Genomic DNA, 27856 nt, shown 5'->3' on the forward strand with positions numbered 1-27856 from the left:
GCAATGTCTACTAGACCTATGCATCTCATAATATTATAAACATCTATCTGGTCTCCCCTAAGCCACTCCTTCAGAGAAAACTACCTAGTTTGTCCAACCTCTCCTTAGAACTCATACTGTCCAATCAAGGCAGCATTCTGCTGAAGTTCTGCATCCTTTGCAAAGCTTCCGCATCTTTCCTGTAATGGGATGACCAGAGGGTTTCTATTCAAGAAAACAAGATTAATTTGTCATAAAACATTGAATTATAATTTAAATTATTTTGAATTTCCTTGGCTATTTCTTGGCAGTTTAAAGGATGAGGAAATCAGTTGAATTCTAGATAGTCAGTTCCTATGACAATAATTGGAGAAAAATCTTTCACAAAAAAGAAATAATCTCCCAAGGCTCAAGTAATATGTAGATGGTGCTAATATAGAGGAGCAACACTCAATAAGAGATAAAGCAAGTGACTAAGGTGTCACTGGAGAAGCACTTTGGAACCAGACCATAATTAGATTAGTTTTTAAACTATTATGGGAAAAGAGGGGAATAGTTCACAAGTTAAATTTGGGCAGTCTAATTTTGATGATATGAGCCAGGAACTTGAAAAAGGAGATTGGGAGAGGCTGTTTGCAAGTAAAGGGACATCTTGGGAGTGGGAAGTTTTTAAATGTGAGACGGGAGTGTGTTCAGGACCAACATGTTCCTGTAAGAGTGAACAGCAACACTTGCACAATTTGTTGATGAAAGATTTTGAGGCTCATGAAAAAAGAGGAGGCATATATGTGGTTTCAGTAGCTGAGATCAAGGAGTATAAGGACATTGGGGGTATGTTTCAGGGGAAAATCAGGAATGCAAAAAGAGAAAAATTAGGTGGATTTGGCAGATAATGTAAAGGAGAGTCCTAAGGGGTTCTTTAAGTGTATTAAATACAAAAGCATAACTTGTGAGGAAAAAGGGCCCCTTATGGATCAACAAGTTTGTCTGTGCTAGTAACCACAGGAAATGGGTGATACCTTAAATGAATATTTCATGGAAACTATGGAATTCAGGGCAGAGAACATTGCTGTCTTGAAGGTCCCAGAAGGCTGGAGGGTGACTGAAGTGGTGTCTTTATTTAAGAAGGGCTGCAAAGGAAGCCAGGCAACCCAAAGTCAGTAAATCACTGATGGGAAAGTTGCTGGAAGGAATTCCGAGAGACAGGATCTAACTGCAGTTTGGAAAAGAAAGGACTAGTTATTACTAATCATTATGGCTTTGTGCATGGAAAATTGTCTGTCAAAAATCTGATGTTTTTTGAAGAGGTGACCACGAGTGTTGCTGAGGATGACATGGCAAGGTAAGGTCCAGTGCAGTATGTTAGTCTGGAACATTGCTGATGTGACCACTGCTACACAATAGGTATCAGTCCTGTATCTGCAGTTGTTCTTTATCTGTATTAATGATTTAGATGAAAAATTGGTGGTATTGTGGATTGTGAAAAAGTTTGCCACAGGATCTCGAACAGGATCTGGAGAAGTGGATCAAGGAATGGCAGATGGAATTTAATTTGGAGAAGTGGAAGGTGTTGTATTTTGGGAAGTTAAGCAAGGGCAGGGCTTGCACAGTGTTGTGCTGGCAGAATGTTGTAGAACAGGAAGACATAGAGATACAAGTGACACAGGTAAAATGGTTGATGAAGAAGGTATTTTCCATGCTTGCCTTGATCAGTCAGGGCATTAAGTACAAGAATTGGGGCATCATGTTACAACTGTATAAGATGTTGATGATCCTTAATTGCAAGTATTGTGTGCAATTCTGATTGCTAAGGTAGAAAGCATATGTCATTAACCTTGAAAGGGTGTTTAAAAAAGATTCACAAGGATGTCATTGAAGTGGAGGGCTTGATTTATAAGTAGGACTGAATAGCTGGGGCTTTTCTCCCTGGAGCATAGGAGGCGGGGGGAGGGGTGGGTGGTGGTGCAGTGATGCTTTTGTATTTATGGCAGGTATAGATTAGGTGAATGGTCACAGTCTTTAGCCTAAGATCGATGAGTCTGAAACTAGAGGGCATAGATTTAAGAGGGGGAAAATTTTAAAAGGGATGTGAAGGAAAACCCTTTTAACACAGAGGATGGTGGGTATGTGGACTAAGCTGCCAGAGGAAGTGGTAGAGGCTGGTACAATCACAACTTTTAAATGGCATTTAGACAGATACAGAACATGAAAAGGGAAAAATTAGTGGACTAGGGGTTAACTATTCGCAAATAGGGCCGAATCGGGTTGACAACTTCCTCCGCATGAACAATTTTTCCATGCTGTATGGCTTGCCTCATTATTGGATTTTTGTTGCAGACCATTCCTAGCAGTTTCTAATTGAGTGCAGGTTACTTTGAATGATAAGTAATCAATATTACCACTGATATGGGTAAAGCCATCGTAGGAAAAACCCTCTTAACCATTGTGCATATCTGCATGAATCTGTTATAGAAAAGTAGCATCCATCATCAAAGATCCTCACCACCCAGGTCATGCTCTCTTCTCACTGCTGCCATCAGTTTGAAGCTACAAGAGCCTCGGGACTCGCACCACCAGGTTCAAGAACAGTTACTAAACCTCAACAGGCTTTTGAACAAAAGTGGGTAACTGAACTCATCTATTGAGATGTTCCCACAACCAATGATTTAGCTTTAAAGAATCTTTATATTGTTATTTCAGGCTCTGGTTATTTATTGCTATTGATATATATTTGCATTTGCAGTTTGTTGTCTTCTATGCTCTATCCTGTTATAGTTACTATTCTATAGAGTTGCTGAGTATGCCCATAGGAAAAAGAATCTCAGGGTTGTATGTAGTGACATTTATGTACTCTGATAATAAAATTTACTTTGAACTTTGCTACTGACTTTATATTACTTGAATGTATCTTCTGCAATCCAGAATGATTTAACACCTTTTAAAATATTTCAGCATTTCAGACAATGCAGCACTGACTCAGTGGGCACTGAAACGCCAGCTCAGATTATATGTTAATGGTACCAGAGTGCATTTTTATTGCTTGCTCTTATGGTCAAATTATGTCCATTGAGCCACAGATGGCATGACTACTGTCTGATTGCACCTAGAAAATCCTACTGAAAGAATGGGGTATAGCTTATCAGTCGATAAGAATTTTAGAATCCTCAACTTTATCTTCTACATGGGGCTGAGGAAGAAGGTAGCCCGTGGTCCTATTGTTTTCTCTCAAGAGTTCACTCTACTTTGAGCAACTTTAAGATCTTGCACATACAATATGGCAGCTTTCAGTAATAAATAAAATATGTTTTTATCCATTTACATCATTCAGAATGATAACTGAAGATTAACCAATAGCCTGCAAGGTAAAATTTTGTTCTTTTCCCCTGAATCTGCTCTATCAGTTGTCAAACAGTTAGGAAAAAAGTTCTGTGTTCCGATATTTTGTTCTTATTCTCTGGCAGCAAGTACCAACCATCTGTCTTTTTGTTCTTTTATTAGCCAACATCTCGAAATGCAGTTTCAGGATTGTCCGCAGCCACACTGTCCTCCCTTGGAGGAGCTTCCTCGCGACGAGGCAGTGGGGAGATGAGTGGTATTCTGGATCCAGATGTTTCACTTAGTGAAATGCGGGTAAGGTTTATTGAACTTTCAATATGGCTGGAAATATTTAATTGTTTTCAAATGCTTCTGTCAATTTTAAGAATTCTTATACAATGTGGTTACTTCATGTTTTTGCACCCTCCCCCTCCTATTTATCCACTGGTTCATTCCATGTGTCCAACAGGATATCTATGAGCTTAAGGACCAGATACAAGATGTAGAGGGGCGATACATGCAGGGATTAAAAGAACTTAAGGTATCAGGGCCATGTCCCCAGCATGTTTTGTCTGTTTCCTCTGGCTGCCATAATGGGAATTTGTGCTACACTCTTTAACATGCAAGAGTAGAAATCCTCCAACAGTTGACTAACTTTTTTTTGAATGATTGCTAGAGAATGTGGATTCTTAAGGCATGTGTTTTGTTTTTCCTAATGTAGACCTGTCAGCACTTTGTTAACATGTGCAGTATCAAAAATTTGTAAGTTGTATTAATATTACAAAGCAACCAATGTGAAAAGGTAGCAGTTGGAATAAATTACAAGTGACCTATAAAAGTAGAAAGCAATTGTTTAATTCTTGATCTGTGATTTATTTTGGTTTCAGTTTCATTGATTGTTTACAGATATTCCTTGATTTATAAATATTTGATTAATTTTTGTTTTAATTCCATTGACGCTTTAGTCTGTATTCTTGATATACAAAACTGAATTGCTACAATAAATGGCACAGGGAGAAAGAAGGAAATATGAAGATAAAGAGAAATTATTAATATCTGTAATAATAACTGGCAGCAGCCTACAATGTATTTCAGTTGTGCAGATCATAATGATTCTTTTTGGCACAACTACGTAAATACGGTTGAAGTCAAAAGTTTGCATACACTTAGGTTGAAGTCATTAAAACTCATTGGAACCACTCCACTGATCTCATATTAGCAAACTATAGTTTTAGCAAGACGTTGAGGATATCTACTTTGTGCATGGCATCAGTAATTGTTCCAACATTTGTTTACAGACAGTTTATTTCACTTTTAATTGACTATATCACAATTCCAGTGGGTCAGAAGTTTACATACAAAATCAAAAGAAATCAGCCAAGACCTCAGGAAAAAAATTGTAGACCTCCACAAGACTGGTTCATCCTTGGGAGCAATTTCCAAATGTCTGATGGTGCCATATTCATCTGTACAATCAATAATAAACACCACGGGACCACACAGCAGCCATACTGCTCAGGAAGGAGGCGCATTCTGTCTCCTAGAGGTGAACGTACTTTGGTGCGAAAAGTGCAAATCAATCCCAGAACAACAGCAAAGGACCTTGTGAAGATGCTGGAGGAAACAGGAAGGCAAGTATCTATATCCACAGTAAGACAAGTCCTATATCGACATAACCTGAAAGGCTGCTCAGCAAGGAAGAAACCACTGCTCCAAAACCACCATAAATAAGCCAGACTACAGTTTGCAAGTGCGCATAGGGACAAAGATCTTACTTTTTAGAGAAATGTCCTCTGGTCTGATGAAATAAAAAATGAACTGTTTGGCCATAATGACCATCGTTATGTTTGGAGGAAAAAGGGTAAGACTTGCAAGCCAAAGAACACCATCCCAACTGTGAAGCATGGGGGTGGCAACATCATGTTGTGGGGGTGCTTTGCTGCAGGAGGGACTGGTGCACTTCACAAAATAGATCATGAGGAAGGAAAATTATGTGGATATATTGAAGCAATATCTCAAGACATCAGCTAGGAAGTTAAAGCTCAGTCGCAAATGGGTCTTCCAAATGGACAATGACCTGAAGCATACCTCCAAAGTTGTGGCAAAATTGCTTAAGGACAATAAAGTCAAGGTATTGGAGTGGCCATCAAAAAGCCCTGATCTCAATCCGATAGAAAATTTGTGGACAGAACTGAAAAAGCGTTTGCAAGCAAGGAGGCCTACAAACCTGACTCAGTTACACCAGTTCTGTCTGGAGGAACGGAACAAAATTCCAGCAACTTACTGTGAGAAGCTTGTGGAAGGCCACCCAAAACACTTGACCCAAGTTAAACAATTTAAAGGCAATGCTACCAAATACTAACAAAGTGTATGTAAACTTCTAACCCACTGGAATGTGATGAAAGAAATAAAAGCTAAAATACAGGCATTCCCTGAGTCACGAACGTCTGACTTATGGACAACTTGTACTTACGAACCGAGGAAGGAGAACGCCATCTGCCATTTTAAGTGGGATCCCGACGCCGTCCACCATTTTAAGTTGTTGCAGTTGACACTGTATTGAGTGTTTAACTTTGTATTTGGCTTAAAAATTTCTTAGTAAGATTCACCCTGACCCCCCCCCCCCCCCAAAGTTCTGGTCAGCTGGTGGTGCAATGAGATCAGTGCTGGGCTGGAGAATGGAGGTTTCCCAGTTCGATCCAGTGACAGACCATTACCATGCCAGGTTGATGTCGATCCAGTGACTCATGTACCATCCGTGCCGGATTGATATCGAGCTTGCAACTCAACCTCATAAAAAAAAACCACTGCCACCTCCAGTTTAAATTCTCACGTGGAATATCGTGGATGGTCAAATACTCAAACCCAGCACAGCCCCCATTTGTCCCATTCAGCCTGTCTCAGTGCGGTGGTCGTTAGGACCCATTGGACCTCGGGAGTCGGTGGAGTTCGGGACCTGACGCCTGCAGCGTTCCTGTTCCATTGACGGGAAGCGATAGCGATTGAAAATAAAGTGGAAATAATAAAGCATTTGGAAAGAGGTGAAATGCCATCGGGCATTAGAAAAGCATTAGGCTATAGTCAGTCAACGATCGGAGCAATTTTAAAGGATAACAGATAAAGTGAGAATAATGGAGCATGTGAAAAGCCCTGCCCTGATGAAAGCTACAATTATTACTAAGCAACGCAGTGGTTTAATTATTGGAATACATACGCTTCTTAAGTGTTTTATATGCATAGAAAAGTAAAATATATACTATATACTAAGACATACGTTTGACTAACTGACGCTAAATAATACCAGATGTACTTGTTCCGACTTACGTACAAATCCGACTTAAATACAGACTCAGGAATGGAACTAATACGTAACCTGGGGACTGCCTGTAAATCATTCACTCTACTATTATTCTGACACTTCACATTCTTAAAATAAAGTAGTGATCCTAATTGACCTAAGACAGGAATGTTTTCTAGGATTAAATGTCAGGAATTGTGAAAAATTGAGTTTACATGCATTTGGCTAAGGTGTATGTAAACATCTGACCTCAACTGTATATCTATAGTCGAATTAACTTGCTGCTGGAGTAAAGGTTACCAACTTTCAAAATTATGTGTTACATGGCATTTCCAAATGTGGTCACATAAAGACCAATCCCAATTTTTTTGTGGTTGAAAACTTGATAATGCAATTATTTTCTCATGCCATATTCACTCTCCCCAAATTGGCAAACCACTAGTAACATTTTGCTTCCCTGCTATTCAAGATCTGTGTTAAAAATTCAGATATTTGTGGTGATATTCTTTATGTTATATTTAATTTACATATTTAAAGTTTAGGTTTATTTACTGACATTTGTGAACTCTGGGACCCACCTAGATATTTTATGTTGAAACAATATAAAAATACATGTTTAATAAAACCTGAGAATGCAATCTATTCATAAATCAAGGAGTATCTCTTTTTTTGTAATTTATTACATTTAGAATGTGTCTTGAATCAAAATAGTGTCCTAGTTTTCTGGAATATTCCTCAGAAAATTTCAGTTATCTTTTTGGGAAAGCATGGATATTGGAAATTTAAAGTCAAAATTTCATTTGCCACTGGAAATGAAAGCTGTCTTAGACAGTTTTTATGGCTCTTCATCCTACAATTCTTGAAGCATTTTCACATGTGAATGCCTTTGTAAAACAAACATTCTAATCCTTTGAAATGTGTGGCTAAATAATGCAAGGTGGAAGTGCTTTTATTTGGATTATGATGAGCTATTTGGAAAAGTCAGTAGTTTAATTAGAAGATAATGAAATGTCAATTAAAGGTGAAATTCATGTAAAAACTAATCAAAAATATTATCAGTTAATAAGCTTTACAAATTGGACTCTGAGAATGGAAAGGGGAATCTTATTATTAATTTATATGAATTTCAGTACCAGTCTAAAAACTGTTTCATCATAAAAAAATGAAGGGACTGTGTTCAATCTAGTAATCTTTCACATGATTGCTTTTTATATAATTAAATTGTGTTGTGTAAAATATTATGTATTTTGCTTCTGCATGGCATGATTATTGGCAAGGTATTTTATTTAACAAAGTTTCTTGCCTGTTAGAACAAAGATTTCTCATACTAAGTTGTTTGTTAGAAAACCTTACTAGTCTAAATGTATTACTTGTGACTAACCTATTATTACAGTAGTCTCTAAACCTGATTTATTACTATCCGCATTCTGCTTGTGTTTAATTTTTGACACCAAACTAGAAGAAGTTGATATTATCAGGTGTAGCAGATTTAATTAAATATGGGTAAGTGGCAAGTACTTTAGGGCTTGCCTGTAAGAGTAGCACAAAACAGAGGTAAAAGTGTCATGAATTTAAAGAAACCCCTGAAGTGTAACCAGAAGCAAAGAACTGTTTGACTAAGCAAGTTGAGTTTGTATTCAACAAGTTATTTTTCTTTGACTTACATTTTGAATTGTTTTTTAAACATGAAGGCATTTATGAATTTTTGAGGGGATATTCAGAAGATTGCCAGATTGATTTTTTTCCTATCTCGAAGCTGCTTATTGGTAGCTGCCAAATTAAACATTTAATAAGAATGAGGCAACATTTGGTAATTGAAGAATCATGTAACCTTTTAACCTACTATGTAGGCTGAGAAATTTCTCTATTAACAAACTTTCATTGGGACCAAATTACATTCATAGAACGTGGAGACTGAGGCGGGCTGTAAGGTTTACCAACGTGAATGTATTCTGCTGATAGTGAATATGACAAAATCCATTTTCAAAGCAGAAGTTTAATTTGAATGTTTCTTATCAGCCCGATTTATGTGTTCTTTTTGAAGAGCTGTTTTTAGTGTTCTGCAATTAAGATATACTGGTAATTTTGTTGAGTTGGTCTTTGGACTTGAGATCATTACAGGGGTGTTTCTAGTCATATTTTAAAGAGTAAAGGAAATTGCTACAATATTACTTTTGTCCCAAATAAAACCATTGTTCGAAATTATCAGCTGGTCAAGGCAGCATTTTGTGGAGAGAGAAGTAGAGTTAAACATTTCAGTTAAGTGATCCTTCCTGAAAGTCTATTGTTTCTCTTCAAGACATTAAATTATCATTTATGAAGGAAAAACAGTGGGAATAACTGGGAATTAATGCATGTTTATTGTTTTTCAAGATGAAGACCTGATAATCTAATTGACTATAATTGACATTCTTGTCTACCACAAAACTATCATGTTAGTTTACATGCTTAGCTCCATGTACCTTTTGTTCACAGTCATTATTAATGCTGTTACTGAAACATTAATTATTTTAAATTGCAGGATTCCTTATCGGAAGTAGAAGAGAAATATAAAAAAGCAATGGTTTCCAATGCACAACTTGACAATGAGAAATCAAATCTTGTCTATCAAGTGGACACCCTAAAAGACGTTATTGAGGAGATGGAGGAGCAGATGGCAGAGCTATATAGAGAGAATGAGGAAAAATCCAAGGTAGTTGGTTATAAACTTATGCACCATTAACTGGGTGTTACTGTTGACTTTGCACCATATTGATCAGGAAGTGAGGGAAACTATTCTAATGTTACAACTATGGAATTGTCTTAATTGAAATTATTGTTACTCAGTTTTTTTTTGTTGTTGAATGCATTGGTGTATCCTGCATGACATGGTCAAATGAGCATCAAAACCAGGCAAAAGCTTTGATTGTGATGCTTTGTGTCTTTGATACCAGGTTACCTTATTTCCAGGAGTAGAAAAAAAAGGGAATTTCATTGGGCTAGATTGTGCACTATACACCAAAGTCTCATACAAGTAAACTTGTACATTCATGAGGTGAAAAGCTGGATGGGGCCCAGATCTGATGAGCTTTCATGAGCAATATACAAAATTGTACTCCCAACACAGGGAAGTCACTTAAGGGAAGAAGTTGAAGACTGAGAGAAAATAATGGACCAGTGTTTACCTCGTTACCCACAGTATAAGAATATAAAATAGGAATAAAATTTTATTAAAACTATCATTTAAACTGTTTCTTTATTAGGAACTGGAACGACAGAAACATATGTGTAACGTGTCACAACATAAAATAGAAGAATTAAAAGAAGGTATTCGGCAAAGAGATGAACTGATAGAGGTAGGTGGAAGGTTAAGGACCATTTCTGTCAAAGGATATCTCCTGGATGTGAAAAACATTTGGACAATTATATTGATTATAATGGTGAATGGTATGGTTGTTGGAAATTTTACAGAAAGTGTACTGGATTTTATTTGCAAGTAGAGCAATGGGGTATTATATTTCTATTTCATCCTTGTTTTATGATTGTTGTGAATTTGGAAACAGACCTTTGGTCCTCTGTGTTATATCTCTCAATGACTCTTAAGTAAGTTTCAAATTAAGCTTTGTTTCCAGGATGAAAGTTGAAAGGCTGTGAGATCAGTTGACTATTCACCACATCATTGTGCCAGAGATGATTAGATTTGTTAAAACGTATATCAGCATTATTTTTATTGCTTTATAAGAATTAAATTTTTGAGCATTTCAGGGTGAAATGCCATGAATTTCAGTCTTGAATTTCAATACCTTAGCTACTCTAAATTTTAGCAATAGGAATAAAAAGCTGATTACACTCGATAGCTAATAACCAAAGAAACAGAGGTTTAGTAACAAAGTCTCCATTTTTGAGCAGTTTGAATAGGTTTAATCATGACTTGTCATCAGGACATCTGTGCAACATCTAAATTTTGTTTTGGAACTTCATTATTTTGTAACACTGAGGGAAAACGGAAATTTATTTCCCAACAATAACACTGCCTGCTTCGATGAGCGAGATTTTTAGTTATCTTCTTTAGGTAGACTCTAAAGCAATGTGATGTTTAATGTAATCTGCTTCTTTTGTAATATACTAGCATTCACTTTCTGCAGATCCTCTTTGTTTCTATATCCTAGATTCATTTCGTCTCCCCTTTTTTCCCCCCTTTTTTTACTGTCATTTCTGTTGTTTACTTGCTCTGAATCTCCCCTCCTTGTCTATAGGAAAACAAGTGTCTACAACAGAGGGTGGACACCCTCATGAGGGAAGTGTTTGATCTGCAGGAAACTATCAACTGGAAAGACAAAAAAATTGGGGTAGGAGGCTAAAATGAACAGTGGGTTTGCAAATGCATGAGGTGTTTATTGGTCGGTAAATGTAAGGGTTTCTCTGACCAGTCACTATGTTGAAGCATGCTATAGTTGTTAACAAGTTAAATAAAATAATATCATATTTGTTACAAGTAGTTTTAATATAAATTTTCTGTAATTTGTTTTATTGGTTGATGTAGGTTTAGTAATTTTAAACATCTGAAAGCATGCTAAAGATGCTGATAGCTGTGCAGGATGAAGAGGAATGATAAATATCACAAAATTTTAGTTGAGGATGAGAATTTTGATACTTCTGAACTTGATCCCATTCATTTTTTTGCTCCTTACCATTTCATCTGTTTTGTTTATATGTTGTAATTCACATTTCCTTCATCTTTCTGCTGTTTTCCTTATTCTGCTTGCTATCCTGTGATCAGGCTCTAGAGAGGCAGAAAGACTACTTTGACTGCATTAGGAATGAGCGTGATGAACTCAGAGATGAATTGACTGATCTGAGGGAAAGAACAAAGGTAGGAAATGTACATGGTTGAGGCCAAAGATTGATTTATTTTGGTTTGTGCTGAACATTTATTTTCAGTTGAAATTGGCAACTGAACATCAAATAGCATAATGTTAAAAGGTTTGATAAGCACCATTACTATTTGTAGTCAAAATTTCACTTTGGGGAGCAATTTCCTTAATGACACAATAGTATCAGTCATTCTTAACATAATGACACGAGAGCAAGAATTGTTTACCTTGAATGAGAAAGCTTAATCTTTTTGATTGTTCCAGCATGATTGATATTCACTATTTTTTAAATCAACTGTTTAGCGTGTGCTTTTTAGTGTTTGTTAGGTCCTTCTATAGAAAGTGGAGATCGAAGGTTCATCTCTTTTGCATGATACTTCACTTAACATGTTTTTAAAAAAATTTTTGTTCCTCATGTGAAACAGTATCTTCTTTTAGCAAAAGGCAACTGAGCATTTTTCATGATTTAACTCCCAGTTTCCAAGGAGATTAGCCTGTAATTTATAGGTTTAATGATGGCAAAACTATTAATAATTCCTCCATAATTTTCTATATTAGGTCCTTTGTACTTGACCCACAAAGTCTCTCGATTTCATAATGTCATTTTTAAAATTGCTTACTGCTCTCCTCTATCTTTGTAATCTCATTTTTATGGGGTTTCAAAACTGAACATTGTTGAAGACTTAAATTTTAGTGCTCAATAAACTAAAATATTTATTTTGGTCCTGTGTAACCATGAAAGAAGGTTTTTTTGACTCATTGAGCTTTCTGGCCCTCAGCTTTCCCTGGTTTGATTCCTTTTTGTGCATTTAACCATTGTGTTCTGACAGCTATGTCTCAAGTGACAGACTTTGGGAATTGTGATACCGAGGTTCTTCAGAAGTCAGGAATGAGGCAGAAAACTTATTAATTATGACCATTTATTAAATGTTACAGGAATGAAGAAGGAACAAAGCAAAAGAGACAAGGAACAAATAAGTCATGACCTTATGCAAAAATTAGCTCAGACTATGAAGATAAACAAAATTCAGTGATAACAATTATACTCTGAAATAGCCAGATTCAAGTGGCATGACTCCTGCTAGAGGAAAAACTACAAAGATTCTAGAAAGATATAGAATCTCCGATACAACAATCACTGGAAAATTCACTGAACTGTTACATTTATATTGGTGATTATATTAAAATTCAAGCAAGCATAGGAAAGTTTAAACAAAGTTTATCTTTTTAAAGCAAAATGACAATTTTCACTATAATCCAGCACACCTTCACTGTAGCTTCCATTTCAGAATTGGCTTAAAGCTGACCCCTATGGCTCTACTTTTCATTGTCTAATGTTGTGTTGCCTGGTTTTTGTGTAGAAAAGCTCTGCAAATGATTCCTCGTGGAGTCCAGTGATGGAATATGTTCCTGCAGTTTTGCAGTACTTGTGCCGTATCAGTTTATGGAACATAGAACAGTACAGTACAGCAACAGGCTATTTGTCCCACAGTGCTATGCTGAACTAATTAAACCAATGATTGCTATTTACACTGATCTCTTCTGCCACGTGTGGCTCATATATCTCCATTCTCTACATATTCAAGTGCCTATCTAAAGGAGCCTCTTAAAACCCTCTGTCCATATCTGCCTCCACCACCACCTAAGGCAACGCATTCCAAGCAACCAACAAAAGAGATGTGTGGGGGGTGGTGAAGGAATAAAAACTTACCCCACACCTCTCTTTTGAACTCCCCTCTCACCTTAAATGCACACCCTCTAGTATTAAAATTTCAACCCAGGAAAAATCAATCAATGCCTCTCATAATATTATGAACTCCTATCAGGTCTTCCCTCAACCTCCTGCTGCTCCAGAGAAAGCAACGCTAGTTTGACCAACCTCTCCTAGCCTCTAACTCAGGCAATATCCTGATTCACCTCTTCTAAACCCTCTCCAAAGCCTCCACATTCTCCCTATAATGGGTGACCAGGATTGAATGCAGCACTGGCAGAAGAGCAGTATTTGCATTTGAAGGGAGAAAAATGGTTACAAAGCACCAAAACGAGTTTATTTAGTGATTTTTAATTGAAAATTCAAAAAAAAATTGATTTAGGTCTTTAATGGTTTTTATTCATTTCTGAAACTAATGCTTTGAATATTTTTGCAAAACTTTAGCTATCTGAGCATTAGAAAGATTAAAGAGCATTTTTCTTTGACAGCAGCCAAGCCAAAGAGCATGTTAGAATGGATTGCTGAAGCTGTTACCTATATTTTCATGGGTATGGATTGTGCAAGCCATACCCCCATAATTATGAGCACTATGGTAATATACCAGTTAGTACAACACTATTACCACTTGGGGCATCAAGAGTTTGGAGTGCAATTCCAGTGCCGTCTGTAAAGAGTTTATTTGTTCTACCTGTGACTGCTCTGGTTTCCTTCCCCAGTCCAAAGATTAATTAGCCATTGTAAATTGTCCTGTGATTAGGTTAATGTTAAATAGGTGGTTTGCTGGGCGGAACAGCTTGTTGATCCAGAAGGGCCACTGTATCTCTAAACACATAAATAAATAATAAATTCATCCCTGGAAGTTGCTGACTCTATACAGGGCCTTCCCCTCTGAGGTTGTGTATGTTGGCTTTGGAGATCTACACTAGGTAGGTATGGGGCTTTGTTGTATGTCAATGACCACTGCAGGTAACCTGTTGTTTGTGCCAAAACTGACATTGTTATGAAATCAGAAATTAAATCTTCTGTTAAAAGCTACAGAGATTTCAATGCAAGGGCTGTAGGCTTTTATCTTTAAGTGGACTGCAGCTTCTGGTGGTCACACATGTAGTTTGCAAGTAATATTTGAAAGTATGTCATTGTGGTGACCTGTTCCTCTAGTCTGAATCTTTCCAGTAATGCTCAAATGAGGATCAGTGATTTTATGTGAATTTCTTTAAATTTTTGACCCCTAAAAGTGTTAAATAATGAATTGTCTATAAATTAGTGTTTAACTTCTTGCTGAGCTGAAAAATCTCTCGTGCTGCAAAACTGATTATTTACATTGAAGTGACAAAGTGATGAAAAATGCCATATATTTTAAAACTAATCTTTTTAACCTTTGATATTTGAAATCTTCATTTCATTTTCTTTGAAATGATTAAAAATAATTGTTATCTATATTTTACATTCTTTTTTGCTGCCTATGAGAATTTATTGGTCTTACTGGTTGCTACAGTAGCTGCGAAAACACTTGTTTTAGGATGCAACAGATGCCTTGTAGCTGGAGCCAGGTTAAAGGCCATGTAGGAGTAGGGAAATTGGCATCATATTTGAGGACAGCCTAATTCATTATTAGTGACAAACTCAGTCCATTTGAATATTGCTGTGGTTTAGAATTTCCAGTCAGTGATCTAAGAATCTGTGCTATTTAGCTATTGTAATATATCTTGTAAAAGGCAATGAATCAAATAATCGCATTGTTATTAAAATCTATGCAAATATATCCTGTCAAGCTGAACTGTTAAATTCAAATATGCCACGCAATGATGATATTAGCAGTGACATTAAATTTGGTAAATCTTGTTGACTGGGACTCATCTCCAGAATGCTGACCACATATATTTTCACCTAAAAATAGCCCTTGACTTTGATATAAAATTACATAATTATCTTAAAGTAACTTTCTATTTGTGATCTCCTGTTGAGGTACAAACCTTATTTAATTGTAAATATTTTCTCACATTGGACAATGAATTTTACTGTGTAAACTCACTATGAATTCTGTAGATTACATCCATCTGGGTTTTGGATAGTATTGAAATGTAGGAAGCTTTAAAGATAAATTTTACTCAAAGTGTGAAAGACTGGAACAGATGGTCTCTGCAAATTTTAGAACGTAGAACAGTATAGCACAGGAACAGGCCTTTCAGCTCATGATGACTGTGCAAGCATAGTGCCAAATTAAACTAAATTCCTTATGTCTGCACCTGGTCCCTTTGCCTCCATTCCTGCATATTCATGTGCCTTTCTAAAAGCCACTCAAATGCCCTTATACTTTCTCTATCTAGCACTGCCCCGGCAACCTGTTCCAGGTACTTAGCACTCTATGTAAAATAAAAGAATTTGTCCCACACATCTTTAAATACTTTGCCTTTCACCTTAACTGCATGCCTTCTCCCATTTCTACCCTGGAAAAAGATTCTGACTGTCAATCTTATTTATCCCTCTCATAATTTTATAAACTTCTATCACACCTTCTCTCAATCTCTGCCACTACTGAGAAAACAATCCAAGTTTGTCTATCCTCTCCTTGTAGCTCTTGTACCCTAATCAGCAGCATTTTTGGGAAACCTCTTCTGCCTTTTCAAAGCCTCCACATCCTTCTTGTAATAGGGCGACCAGAACTGCACACAATACACCAAGTGGAGCTGTAATGTTCTCGTTCGGGTGTAAGTGAACGCCGAATTAAACGCCGAGATAAACCACAGTCAATGAGAACCAGGTCGCAGTAAGATTAACCATTTACTGTTCACTCTTCACATTAACATATGGTGAAAACTGTTGATAAAACAATACAAGATTGATACAGTATTTGTTCCTTTCTTAACATCACATTTCCATTGTAAATACTTGTAAAAGTGACTATAACTACATTACACTAAGGTGTAGTATACAGGCAGAGTTTACCTACGCCATTGACTACTTTAAATACACTTAAATGCAAACTATCCACAACTCTTTAACTAACGAAAACATAAACATTATTGACTGTCGTTACTTTTAACAGGATCGGCGTTAACATCTTAGTTCAATATATCGATTATCTATTAACTTACAGCGTTGCTCTCACTGTGATTTCTAATGCTTGCAAAACAACTTCTGCTCGGGTCTACCTCGTGGTGAGCCCCCACCCTCGTGTTGATCTCAAACCGGTATTTTCCCATAAGATGTGGCGAAACCGGATGTGACGTCATCGCATGCCGATATATTTTACAGGCAATGAATATACTTTAAACACTTCTAAGTCTAACTTGAAAATACTAACAAATTAATTACTAAGCAAAAATATTATAACTAAATAACTGCCATAAAGACAACACAGGAGCCTAAACTAAATTTTATATACAGTTGCAAGAAAATGTTTGTGAACTCTTTGCAATTACCTAGTTTTCTGCATTAATTACTCATAAAATGTATTCTGATTTTCGTCTAAGTCATAATAATAGACAAACATAATCTGCCTAAACTAATAACACACAAACATTTGTACTTTTGTGTCTTTATTGAGCACATTGTTTATTCATTCACAGTCCAGGCTGGAAAGCGTATGTGAACCCTTGTATTTTATAATTGGTAGAACCCCCTTTAGCAGCAATAACCTCTACCAACCGTTTCCTGTAGTTGCCGATCAGACTTGCACAATGGCGAAGAGGAATTTTAAACGATTCCCCATACAAAACTGTTTCAGTTCATCAGTATTTCTGGGATACCTTGCATGAACAGCCCTCGACATGCCAGAGCATCTCAATCGGGTTAGGGTCTGGACTCTGACTCAGCCATTCTAAAGCAGAAGTTTTCTTCATTTTAAACTGTTCTGTTGTTGGTTTACTCTTGTGTTTTGTATCATTGCATCATCCAACTTCTAGTAAACTTCAGGTGATGGCCCACCCGGACATTCTCCTGTAAAATGTCTTGATGCAATTTTGAATTCATTTTTCCCAAGAAACGGTCTTGTAGCCTTTTCTAGCTTCATGCTTCACCGATTCAACCTGCAAGATAACCTTTAGGGACTCCTGAACAAAGAATCCCAACTCCCTTTGCACATCTGATTTTTCTCCCAGTTTAGAAAACAGTCCATGCTTTTATTCCTTTTTCCAAAGTGCGTGGCTAAAGACTTCCAAACACTATATTACACTTGCCACTTCTTTGCACGTTCTCCTAATCTGTCTACGTCCTTCCACAACACTTCCTGCCCCTCTTAACTGTATTTGTATCAAAGGAAAGTATGGTCACAAAACTATCAATTCTGTCATCCAAATCATTGACATGTAATGTGAAAAGAAGTGGTCCCAAAACCAACCCCAGCAAAACAACACTATTCACCAGCACTCAACCAGAAAAGGCCACCTTTATTCCCACTCTTTGCCTCTTGCTAGTCAGCCAGTCCTCTGTCAATGCTAGAATCTTTCCTGTAGAACCATGGGTCCTTAACTTGTTAAGCAGCCTCATGTGCAGCACTTTGTCAAAGGCCTTATGAAAATCCAAGTAGACAACATCCACTGACTCTCCTTTGCCTATCTAGCTTGTTAGTTCCTCAAGTAATTCTAACAGATTTGTCAGGCAAGAATTCTCCTTAAGGAAATCTTGCTGATTTCAGCTTGTTTTATTATATGCCTCATCCTTAATAATGAACTCCAATATCTTCCCAGCCACTGAAGTCAGGCTAACTGGCCTATAAATTTTTCTGTCTTCTCCCTTCCTGAAGCGTGGAGTGACATTTTCAATTTTCCAGTCCTCTGGAAACATTCCAGAATCTAGTGATTCTTGAAAGATCATTGCTAATGCTTCCACAGTATCTTCAGCTACTTCTTTCTGAACATAGGGATGTAGTCTATCTGGTCCAGGTGACTTATTTACCTTCAGACCGTTCAACTTCACAAGCACCTTCTTCTTAGTAATAGCAACTGCACTCAATTGTGCCCCCTGACACTCCTGAATTTCTGACATACTGCTAGTGTAGACTACTACAGTGAAGACTGATGCAAATTCTTATTAAGTTCATCCACTATTTCTTTGTCCCCTATTACTTCCTCTCCATTGTCATTTTCCAGTGGTCCAATATCCACTCTTGCCTCTCTTTTACTTTTTGTATATCCAAAAACACTTTTTGTATCCTCTTTGATACTATTGACTAGCTTACCTTCATATTTCATCTTTTCTCTTTGTAGTTGCCTTCTGTAGCTTTTTTAAAACTACCCATTCCTCTTATTATTCTTACCCATTATTATTTTTTCTATTACATGCTCTGTCTTTTGCTTTTATGCTTTTTGACTTCCTTTGTCTGCCATGGTTGTATCATCCTCCCTTCATCTTTGGGTTGTATCTATCCTGCAGCTTCCAAATTGCTCCCAGAAGCTCTAGCCTCTGCTGTTCTGTCAACATTCCTGTTGATTTCCCTTCCAATCAGCTTTGGCCAGCTGCTCCCTCATGCCCCTGTAATTTATTTTATTCTGCTGTAATACTGATTTAGCTGACTTTTATCTTCTCCCTCTCAAGCTGAATTCTATTGTAATATGATAATGACCTCCTTTATCTTAAGATCCCTTCTTATACAACACCCAGTCCAGAATTACCTTTCCCCTAACCACAAACTGCTCTAAAAAGCATTCTAAGAGTTCCCTGTCTTGGGATTCAGCACCAATTTGATTTTCTCAATCTACATGCATATTGAAATCCCCATGAATATCATAATATTGCACTTTTGCCATGCCTTTCCTACCTCCTGTTGTAAGTTTTATCCCCCACCCTGGTCAGAGGGTGGAGAATCTGTGAAATCATTGCCACAGGCAGCTCATTTATGTGTATTTAAGGCAGAGGTTGGTAGTTTCTTGATTCGTTGGGGCATGAAAGGTTACAGGGGGAAGGCAGGAGAGTGGGGTTGAGAGGGAAGTTGATGAAATGGTGGAGTATTCTCACTAGGCCGAATGATCTATTTCTGCACCTATGTCTTAAGGTTTATTTCAATACTTTGGGTTGAAAATGCTTTCTTTGAATTGAATATCTCCATTGAAGACACCTCTGAATGTTCCAAATACCTCAGCTAGGACACCTCCCTGAATTTACAGAATGGTGCAAATTCCTTTAAGCCATAGTTGATGCAGGGCAATTAACACAGCCCCATTTAGTGTATGATTGATGCATACATATGCAGTCTTGTAGTCTGTGGAGTAGTCTGTGCTTGTAACTTCAATTTACAGCTTGTATTTTATAAAAATAACTTAAGGCTAATTGCAAGCTTCCTGAACTTATTGACATTTACAATAAGAACTGAAGCCTGGTTCTTGTTTTGAACGAATGTCTGCTTTATTCACTTAATTCCAGATTACTCTCTAACAATCCCTACCCTCTGCACCAGCTCCTCAGCCAAGCATTCCTCAGCTATATCTTCCTATTTTTACCCTCTGCTGCACGTGGCAGTGGGAGTAATCCAGAGATTGCTACCCTTGAAACCATGCTTTTTTTGACCATTTTCGCTGTGCAATTGCCCAGAGACATCCTTGACCTAGCACCAGGGAGACAAAATATCGGTCCCTTTTGCAACCACAAAATCTCCTGTCAGCTTCCTTTCTATCACTATAGTCCTGTCAGCTTTCTCCCTGCTCTGAGAGGCAGTCCTAGTGCAAAGATCCGGCTGCTTCTGCAGCTGCTGCTGCTCTTATCTCCTGAGTGGTCAGCCTCCCAACAGTATCTAAGTTGGTATACTTGTTTTCGGGGGGGAAAGGCCACAGGGAATCCTGCACTATTTATTGGCTCACCTGTACCTTTCCTCCCGGTCACCAAACTACCTTCACACCTTGAGTGTGACCATCTGTGAAACTCTTAGCATTCTGGATGATCCACTCCACCTTCATCCCTTAACACAGACATCTTGGATTTGCAACTGGACAGTTTCCCACAGGTGTAGTTCTCAGGGACACTGGAACTCTCCTTGATCTCCCACATCTTGTAGGATGAGCATATCGCTGCCGTAACATCATCCAACCATAAAGACTAAAATTGAAAGAGCTTATCTGTGTTTATCTTGACACCTTGTTCCTTTATTTTCTACTGATTGTAGATTTGCTCCTCTAACTCTCACTGACTGTTCTAAGGCTAATACAATCCCATCAAGGTGATCGCTCCCTAATTACTTCTGCGTTCTACCCATAGTCTCACTGGATGATCCACCAGAAATAGCCTCTCTAAATACTACTGTGATGTCCCTAATCAAAAAACAGTCCCCCTCCTTTCTTCTCTTGCCAATCAACCATGTTTTGGTTGTATTTGACACCCAATCCTTATGTACCTATCTGGAGTTTATTTGCCTTGTTTAGCAGGCTTCTTGCATTAAAATAAATGCAGCTTAGTCTCTGAACCCTTCTTGCTCCCTGTCCTGCTTACTAAACTTGCTTTGAACTTCTATATTTGCTTCTGCCAGATTACTGCTTTTGGTCCTGAAACATTGACTATTTATTCATTTCCATAGATACTGCCTGACCTGCTGAGCTCCCCAACATTTTGTATGTGTTACAAGGATATTGGTCCCTTTCAAATTCAGGTCTCTCTTTAACAGGTCACCTCTGCCCATGAAAAGATCCCAATGCTCTGAGAACCTGAATCCCTTCCTCCCAACGGCATCAGCACTACAGTCCTCATTCATCCTATTCAATATTCATCAATATTCCTATTGTTATCCTCTCTGGCTTGTGTCATTAAGAGTAATCCAGAGATTTACAAACCTTGGAAGTCCTGGGTTTTAATCTTCTGAAGTGTCAACTGTTTATTTCCTTCTGTAGTTGCTGCCCGACCCACTGAGTTCCTCCAGCATTTTGTGTGTGTAACTCAAGCTATTGATGATACTTTCACCTCAAAACTTGAAGGTGTCAGCCATCTGAAAGTTCAAAGTAAATTTATTATCAAGGTGCCTATATGTCACCACATACAACCCTGAGATTCATTTATTTGCAGGCATTCACAGTGAATACAAAGAAACACATTATGAAAGACTGCACGCAACAAAACAGGCAAGCAACAAACTGCAAATACAAAAAGAAGAAATATTAATAATAAACAAATAAGCAAAAATATCAAGAACATGAGATGAAGAGTCCTTGAAAATGAGTCCATAGGTTGTGGAAACAGTTCACTTTTGGGGTGAGCGAAGTCAAGTCATGTTATTCCCTCTGGTTTAAGAGCCTGATGGTTGAGGGGAAGTAACTGTTCCTGAATCTGGTGATGTGGGTCCTGAGGCTTCTGTATCTCCTTTCCTGATGGCAGCAGTGAGAAGTGAGTATGTCCTGGATGTTGGCGGTCCTTGATGATGATGCTGCTTTACTCTGAGAGCACTCCATATAGATGTGCTCAGTGGTGGGGAGTTCATTACGCACAATGACTGAGCTCTATCTATTACTTTATGTCGGCTTTTCCATTCAAGGGTGTTGGTGTTTCCATACCAGGCTGTGTTGCAACTAGTCAGTATACTCTCCACTGCATATCCATAGAAGTTTGTCAAAGATATAGGTGACATGCCAAATCTACATTAACTTCTAAGAAAGTTGAGGCACTGCCGCGCCTTCTTTGTAATGGCACTTTAGTGCTGGAACTGAGACCAGTACTCTGAAATAATAACAGAGGAATTCAAAGTTATGGAACCCTCCTTTCCTTTGATATCCCAATGAGGACTGGCTCATGGACCTCTAGTTTCCTCCTCTTCTAGTCTGTGATCAGCTTCTTGGTCTTCCTGACATTGAGTAAGTGGTTGTTGTTCTGACACCACATTTTCAATCTGCCTCCTATATGCTGAATCATCATCACAGTGGTGTTGTCAGCAAACTTAAATATGGCATTGGAGTTGTGCTTAATTTGGTTGTCACAAGTATAAAGCAAGTGGAGAAGGGACTAAACACACAGCCTTGTGGTGCACCTGTGCTGCTAGTGATTATGGAGGAGTTGTTATAGTATTGAATGCCGAGAGCAGCCAAAGAAGAGCACCCTGATGTATATATTTTCATGTCCAGCTGTTCCAGGGTTGAGTGAAGAGGCAGTAAAATGGCATCTGCCATTCACAAACAAGCGGATCTGCAGATGCTGGAGATGCAAGTTACACACACAAAATGCTGGAGGAACACAGCAGGCCAGGCAGCATCTATGGAAAAGAGTACAGTCGATGTTTTGGGCCGAAAAGTATTTGAATGTATATGATTTTGAAAACAGATCCATAAGACAGAAGAAAATTAGCAACTTTTGCAAAATTTACTCCCATTACATTTGTTTCCTCATTGAAGAATAGTTTCATGATGATAACCAATTGATTTGATGAAAATAGTGGACTAACTGCAGATGATGTTTAATAATTTTATCTTACAGAAACATGGTTTGGTGATTATTCCAGAAAGTACACCAAATGGTGATGTAAACCATGAACCTATTGTTGGTGCAATTACAGTTGTGTCTCAAGAGGCTGCACAAGTACTTGAAAGTGCTGGCGATGGGCCACTAGGTAATGCTGGATAGTTGGCATGACAATTTGCTGCATTGGCAAACTGTAAACTTTTTACTTTATCTGTTAGGTTGTGCTTTATACTGGTACTTTTTGGTTGAGATATTACAATAAATTTTTAAGTCTCTATACCAGGAATACACAAATCACTACTGTTGTAGAAAATATTAAATATATAGAATTTATGTTGTTATATTTCACTGATGCACTTCTGCCCTAAATCAGCCAGCTGCTATCTTTAGTCAAAATGAATTTGTTCAATTTCTGAATTAAGTAATGCGTCTTGTTCTTTTAAATTTAAAACTTGTTTAAATTTTTAAAATTTAAAACATCATGCAATATCCATTTCTTCATCTTAGATGTGCGGCTAAAGAAACTGGCTGATGAAAAGGAAGAATTACTTGCACAGGTAATTATATACCTTTGGAATGTTGGCGAGAAAGCAAAAATGTATTTGAGAAATAGTAATATTAAATCAAATGCTGTAGGAGGTAGGTAATGGATGGAACATAGGGCTTACAGCATTATATCTTCATAAAAGCACAATCAGTTCCTATTGGGAACCAATTATCAACACCTTTCAAAAGTGCAGACGCACGTGAAGAAATGACTGTCCGTGTTTGTTCTAAGTGTAGAAGTTTTATACCTAAATTTTCTCCTTCTGACTTGATCTTGTTTTATGTAGTTGTTTGCCGCTTGAATTAAGAAAATATTTTATTCCCAGCATAAAAGAGACCAAAAAGTATTTATTATTTGTACAAAACCTGAAACATAGTAAAGCATTTCACATAAAGTCAATTATTCAGAAAAGTTATCATCAATGCAGCCTTTAAAAACACAGTAAATAAATAAACTGCTTAAAAATGTGCTCCTGCTGATGTTAGTGGAGCATTGCAAGAAAATGGATGGAGTAATTTTCAGCAGCAGGTGAGAATAACAAAATATCAGGTATCCATTCAAGAAGTTCAGCATCAGTTGTCTGACTACTTGTTCAGCAATCTGCTTATCAGCTTTTGGAACCTCTACCTCAAATTCATTGATTGCTGGCTGTTGTAATGAGATATAAGAAAAAGAAGCAGGAGTAGATAATTTGGTCTGCTTATATTTCATCTGCTTTTCATTAAGGTTGTAGCTGATCTCAGAATCAGGTTTATTATCACTGGCATGTGTCGTGAAACTTGCTAACTTAGCAGCAGCAGTTCAATGCAATACGTAATATAGAAGAATCAATCAATCAATTGCAGTATATGTATATTGAATAGATCAAAATCGTGCAAAAACAAATAATATAGATTTTAAAAAGTGAGGTAGTAGTGTTCATGGGTTCAATGTCCATTTAGGAATCAGATGGCAGAGTGGAAGAAGCTGTCCTTGAATCACTGAGTGAGGTTTCTGTACCTCCTACCTGATGATAACAGTCTGGAAAGGGCATGCCTTGGGTGCTGGGAGTCCTTAATAATGGACACTGCCTTTCTGAGACACTGCTCTTTGAAGGTGTCCTGGGTACTTTGTAGGCTAGTACCTAAGACAGAGCTGACTAAATTTACGACTCTCTGCAGCTTCTTTTGGTCCTGTGCAGTAGCACTTCCCCCTCCACCCCAGCCCCGTACCAGGCAGTGATGCAGCCTGTCGGAATGCTGTCGATGGTACATCTATAGATCTTCCATATTAATGCCATTTTCTTGCTGTAACCCCACATCTTATGATTTTCTTAGTCTTTAAAATTGATACTCTGATCAACTGAGTCTTTGCTGTCCTTGTTGGCAGAAATCTAAAGATATAAAGCATTATTAGCAAGGCAATTTCTTCTCTTATTTTGAAACTGGCTGCTGATAATGGCCTCCTTGTTGGGTTATCATCAACCCTTTGTACGCTTTGTCAAGCCTCAGAATAATTCTGTATTTCTGAATGAGATTATCTTCCTTTGAAATTTTGCAGAGGAAAAAAAATTGTTTCCTGACATGCTGATTTTTCCAACAAAGGTTGGTGATGTTCAACAAAGGTCCTTGAATAAATTGATGGCTGCATAGGTTCTTGATAGGAAAGGAGTTTAAAAAGTTACAATGGGTAGGGAAGATTGTGGAGTTGAGATTACAATCAAATGAGCCTTTTCATTGGATGCCAGAGCATAGTCAAGGTGGTGAGTGCCCTACTGCTGTTCTGCCTCCGATTTGTATGTTCGATGTTTTTTATGACTGTGAACATTTCTTAGTTACCACAGTTGCTCTGGCATCCATTCTGTTCCTTCTCCGATTCTAAATAGTTCATTCAGAATCTTTCCCTTCTAAGGTGTTCGTTTTGCCAAATTCCTGTAATGATACTTCATAGTACATTAGTATGAGAAGTATTAGGTCTGTTGTTGAACTACTGGAAAAAAAATAGTATTAATTTTAACTAGTGACAGAAACCCATTAATTACTTTAATATTGATTTTGGCCAAAGATCATGATGTCATGACTAAATAGTACAATGGGTCATTCTAAATACTGTTTAACAGAGGGTCATTGTTTGTGTTTGTATTTTTATTTATTTTGTCTGTGATTTATATGTGGGGTCAGTATTTTGATTGTTAAAGATTGTTGATCAAATGTTCTCTGGGCAACTTGCTTTGGTAGATCAGAAAACTGAAATTGCAATTGGAAGAGGAACGACAGAAAAACTCTAAGATTGAGAATGTGCTCACAGATTCTGATCGATTAGAAAATGGCACAGATCTACAAATTCTTGAAATGCAGAGTAAGTATGAGAAGTATTGTGTGCATCTTTTTAAATTTCAAGCTAACATGACTTGCGTCAGGAGACACAAGAGGCGGCAGGTGCTGGAAATCTGGACTAACACACAAAAAAAGCGTGAACTATAGAGGGAAATGGACAGTCAATATTTCAAGTTGAGATGCTTCATCCAGACTGGAAAGAAAGAGAAATAGCCAGTAGAGAAAGGTTGGGGGCGGAGGGAGAAGGGGTGCAACAAGAGCTAGCAGGTGAGATGTGGATCCAGGTATGGGGATGGGGAGAGTGGGAATGTTGTAAGAAGCTGGGAAGTGATAGGTGAAATTGATAAAGGGCTGAAGATGGAACTAGACAGTGGAACTGCTGGGTAATGGGCAGATGGAGAGGGTGTGGGAGGGAAAAGAGAGAGTGTTATGAAGACTGGGGACTAAAGGAGAAAAAAAATCAAGGAAGGGAACAGAGTCAAAGAATTACAACATGGAATGGGCCTTTCATCTCGACTTGCCCACACTGAATGTTGCCCAGCAAGCTAGTCCCATCTGCTTGCATTTGGCCCATAGCTCTCTAAACATCTCCTTTCCATGTACTTAACTAGATGGTTTTTAAGTAATGCCAATGTGCTTGCCTCAGCCGCAATTTCTGGCAGCTGATTCCAAATATGCATCACATTTTGTATGAAGAGGTCCGTTTTAAATCTCTGATCTTAAGCCTATGCCTTCTTGTTTATAGCATGACCTCCCTGGGAAAAACATAGTGCTTTCACCCTGTCAATGCCCCTTATGATCTTGTATACTTCTATCCTCACTTCCCTACATTCCAGGGGAATAAAGTGATAGTCTGTGCAATCTTTTCCTTGTAACTCAGGCTCTCAAAGCCAGGCAACATCCTGATAAATCCTTTCTACACTTTTTCTAGTTTAATAACATCTCTCTTTTAAGAGGATCACCAAAACTGCACGATACTCCAAGTGAGCCTCACCATTATCCTGTACATCTGCAGCATCCTAACTCCCAAACTCAGTGTTCTGACTGGAGCATTCCAGCATGAAAAATGCTTTCTTCACCACCCTGTCTACCTATGCACCACTTTCATTGAACTATGCACTTGCCCTCTTAGGTGCCTCTGTTCCATAACACTTCCCAGGGCTCAAATTCCATCCTGGTTCAACCTCCTGAATTAACTCATTTGTTTGGATTGAAAGCCATTTTCCATCCTGAGCCCACATATCTAGCTGATCAAGATCTCCTTGTAATTTTTCATAACGTGCTACACTAACCACACCATTGCCTATTTTAGTATCATCCACAAACCCTGTGGTGCACCACTAGACACAGGACATTAATCCAAGAAACAGCAGTCAACCATCATTCTCAGCTTCTGAGTACTCAGTATATTATGCACAATCTATCCCTGCATGCCATGCAATCTAACCTTCGAGTCTAGCCTGCCATGAGGGACTTTGTCAAAGGCTTTGCTGAAGTCTATATGGACAACATCCACCACTCAACCCTCATTTAGCCTCTTGATTAAGAAGAACTTCCAAAAGACTTGTCAGACATTACTTCTCATGCACAAAGCCATGCTGACTATTCCAAATCAGACACCTGTTCCCCCCCCCTCCAGCAATTTTCCACAGCCAATATCAGACTTAATGTTCTGCAGTTTCCTGGCATGTTTTTGGCTACACTTTTTATACAATGGTGCCTCATTAACAACTCTCCAGCCCTCTGAAACCTCACCCTGGCCAGAGGTGAAGCATAAATGTCTGCAAGGGCCACTGCAGTTTCTTCTTTCACCTTCCCACAAGGTCTGAGAGTGCTCTGGCTTTATTCACTTTAGTGCCCTTTAAGTCCTCCAGTGCCTCCTCTGCTAATTAAAAATCTCTCTCATTTTTGTTGGTTCCACACGGAGACATGTTTGCTGGTCTTTAAGGCAACCTATTCTTCTCCAGCTACCCATTTACTTTCAATATACCCATAGAATCCATTGGGATTTTGCCTCACCTTGCCAGCCACAAGCTTCCCATATTCTTCTTTTGACTTTCTGATTCGTATCTTAAGTGCACTCCAGTGGTACTTGTAACCTTCAAGAGGTTCACTGTTTCCAATTGTTTGTGTGCAGTGTATGCTTCCTTTTCTTCAACCAAAGCCTTAAACTCAGGGTTCCCAAAACCTACCAGACTTGCTCTTCATCCTGATAGGAACATGCAGGCCCTAAAAAGAGGAGTTGTTATGGGAAGTTAGAGAAATCGATATTCATGGTATCATGTTGGAGATTACCAAGGCAAAACACAATATGAGGTGCTTCTCCTCAAATATGTGGCTAGCCTCAACTTTGCAGTAGACAAGGCCATGGTCAGATATGTTGGTGTAGGAATGGGCAGTGGAATTAAAATGGCTAGCCACTGGGATATCCTACCTGGTACAGTGGATGGTCTATTTAGAGGGCAAAAA

The 27856-nt window shown here is 38.1% G+C and overlaps 1 protein-coding gene across 7 annotated transcripts in view; it reads left to right on the plus strand.

The window, feature by feature from the left end:
* Window positions 1–27856, plus strand: part of lrrfip2 (leucine rich repeat (in FLII) interacting protein 2) — a 119332-nt gene that overhangs the window by 71117 nt on the left and 20359 nt on the right. For 4 of the 7 annotated variants that reach the window (XM_059971136.1, XM_059971147.1, XM_059971163.1 and 1 more), the window contains 8 exons: window positions 3478–3609; window positions 3764–3835; window positions 9114–9284; window positions 9835–9927; window positions 10828–10920; window positions 22541–22673; window positions 23033–23082; window positions 25289–25409. In XM_059971136.1, the coding sequence (XP_059827119.1) occupies window positions 3478–3609; window positions 3764–3835; window positions 9114–9284; window positions 9835–9927; window positions 10828–10920; window positions 22541–22673; window positions 23033–23082; window positions 25289–25409 (865 nt within the window). The remainder of the gene's footprint in view (window positions 1–3477; window positions 3610–3763; window positions 3836–9113; window positions 9285–9834; window positions 9928–10827; window positions 10921–22540; window positions 22674–23032; window positions 23083–25288; window positions 25410–27856) is intronic. The other 3 variants (XM_059971157.1, XM_059971167.1, XM_059971169.1) reach the window with 3 other exon arrangements.

This window comes from Hypanus sabinus, chromosome 1, assembly GCF_030144855.1.
Source record: "Hypanus sabinus isolate sHypSab1 chromosome 1, sHypSab1.hap1, whole genome shotgun sequence".
NCBI classification, from domain to species: Eukaryota; Metazoa; Chordata; class Chondrichthyes; order Myliobatiformes; family Dasyatidae; genus Hypanus; species Hypanus sabinus.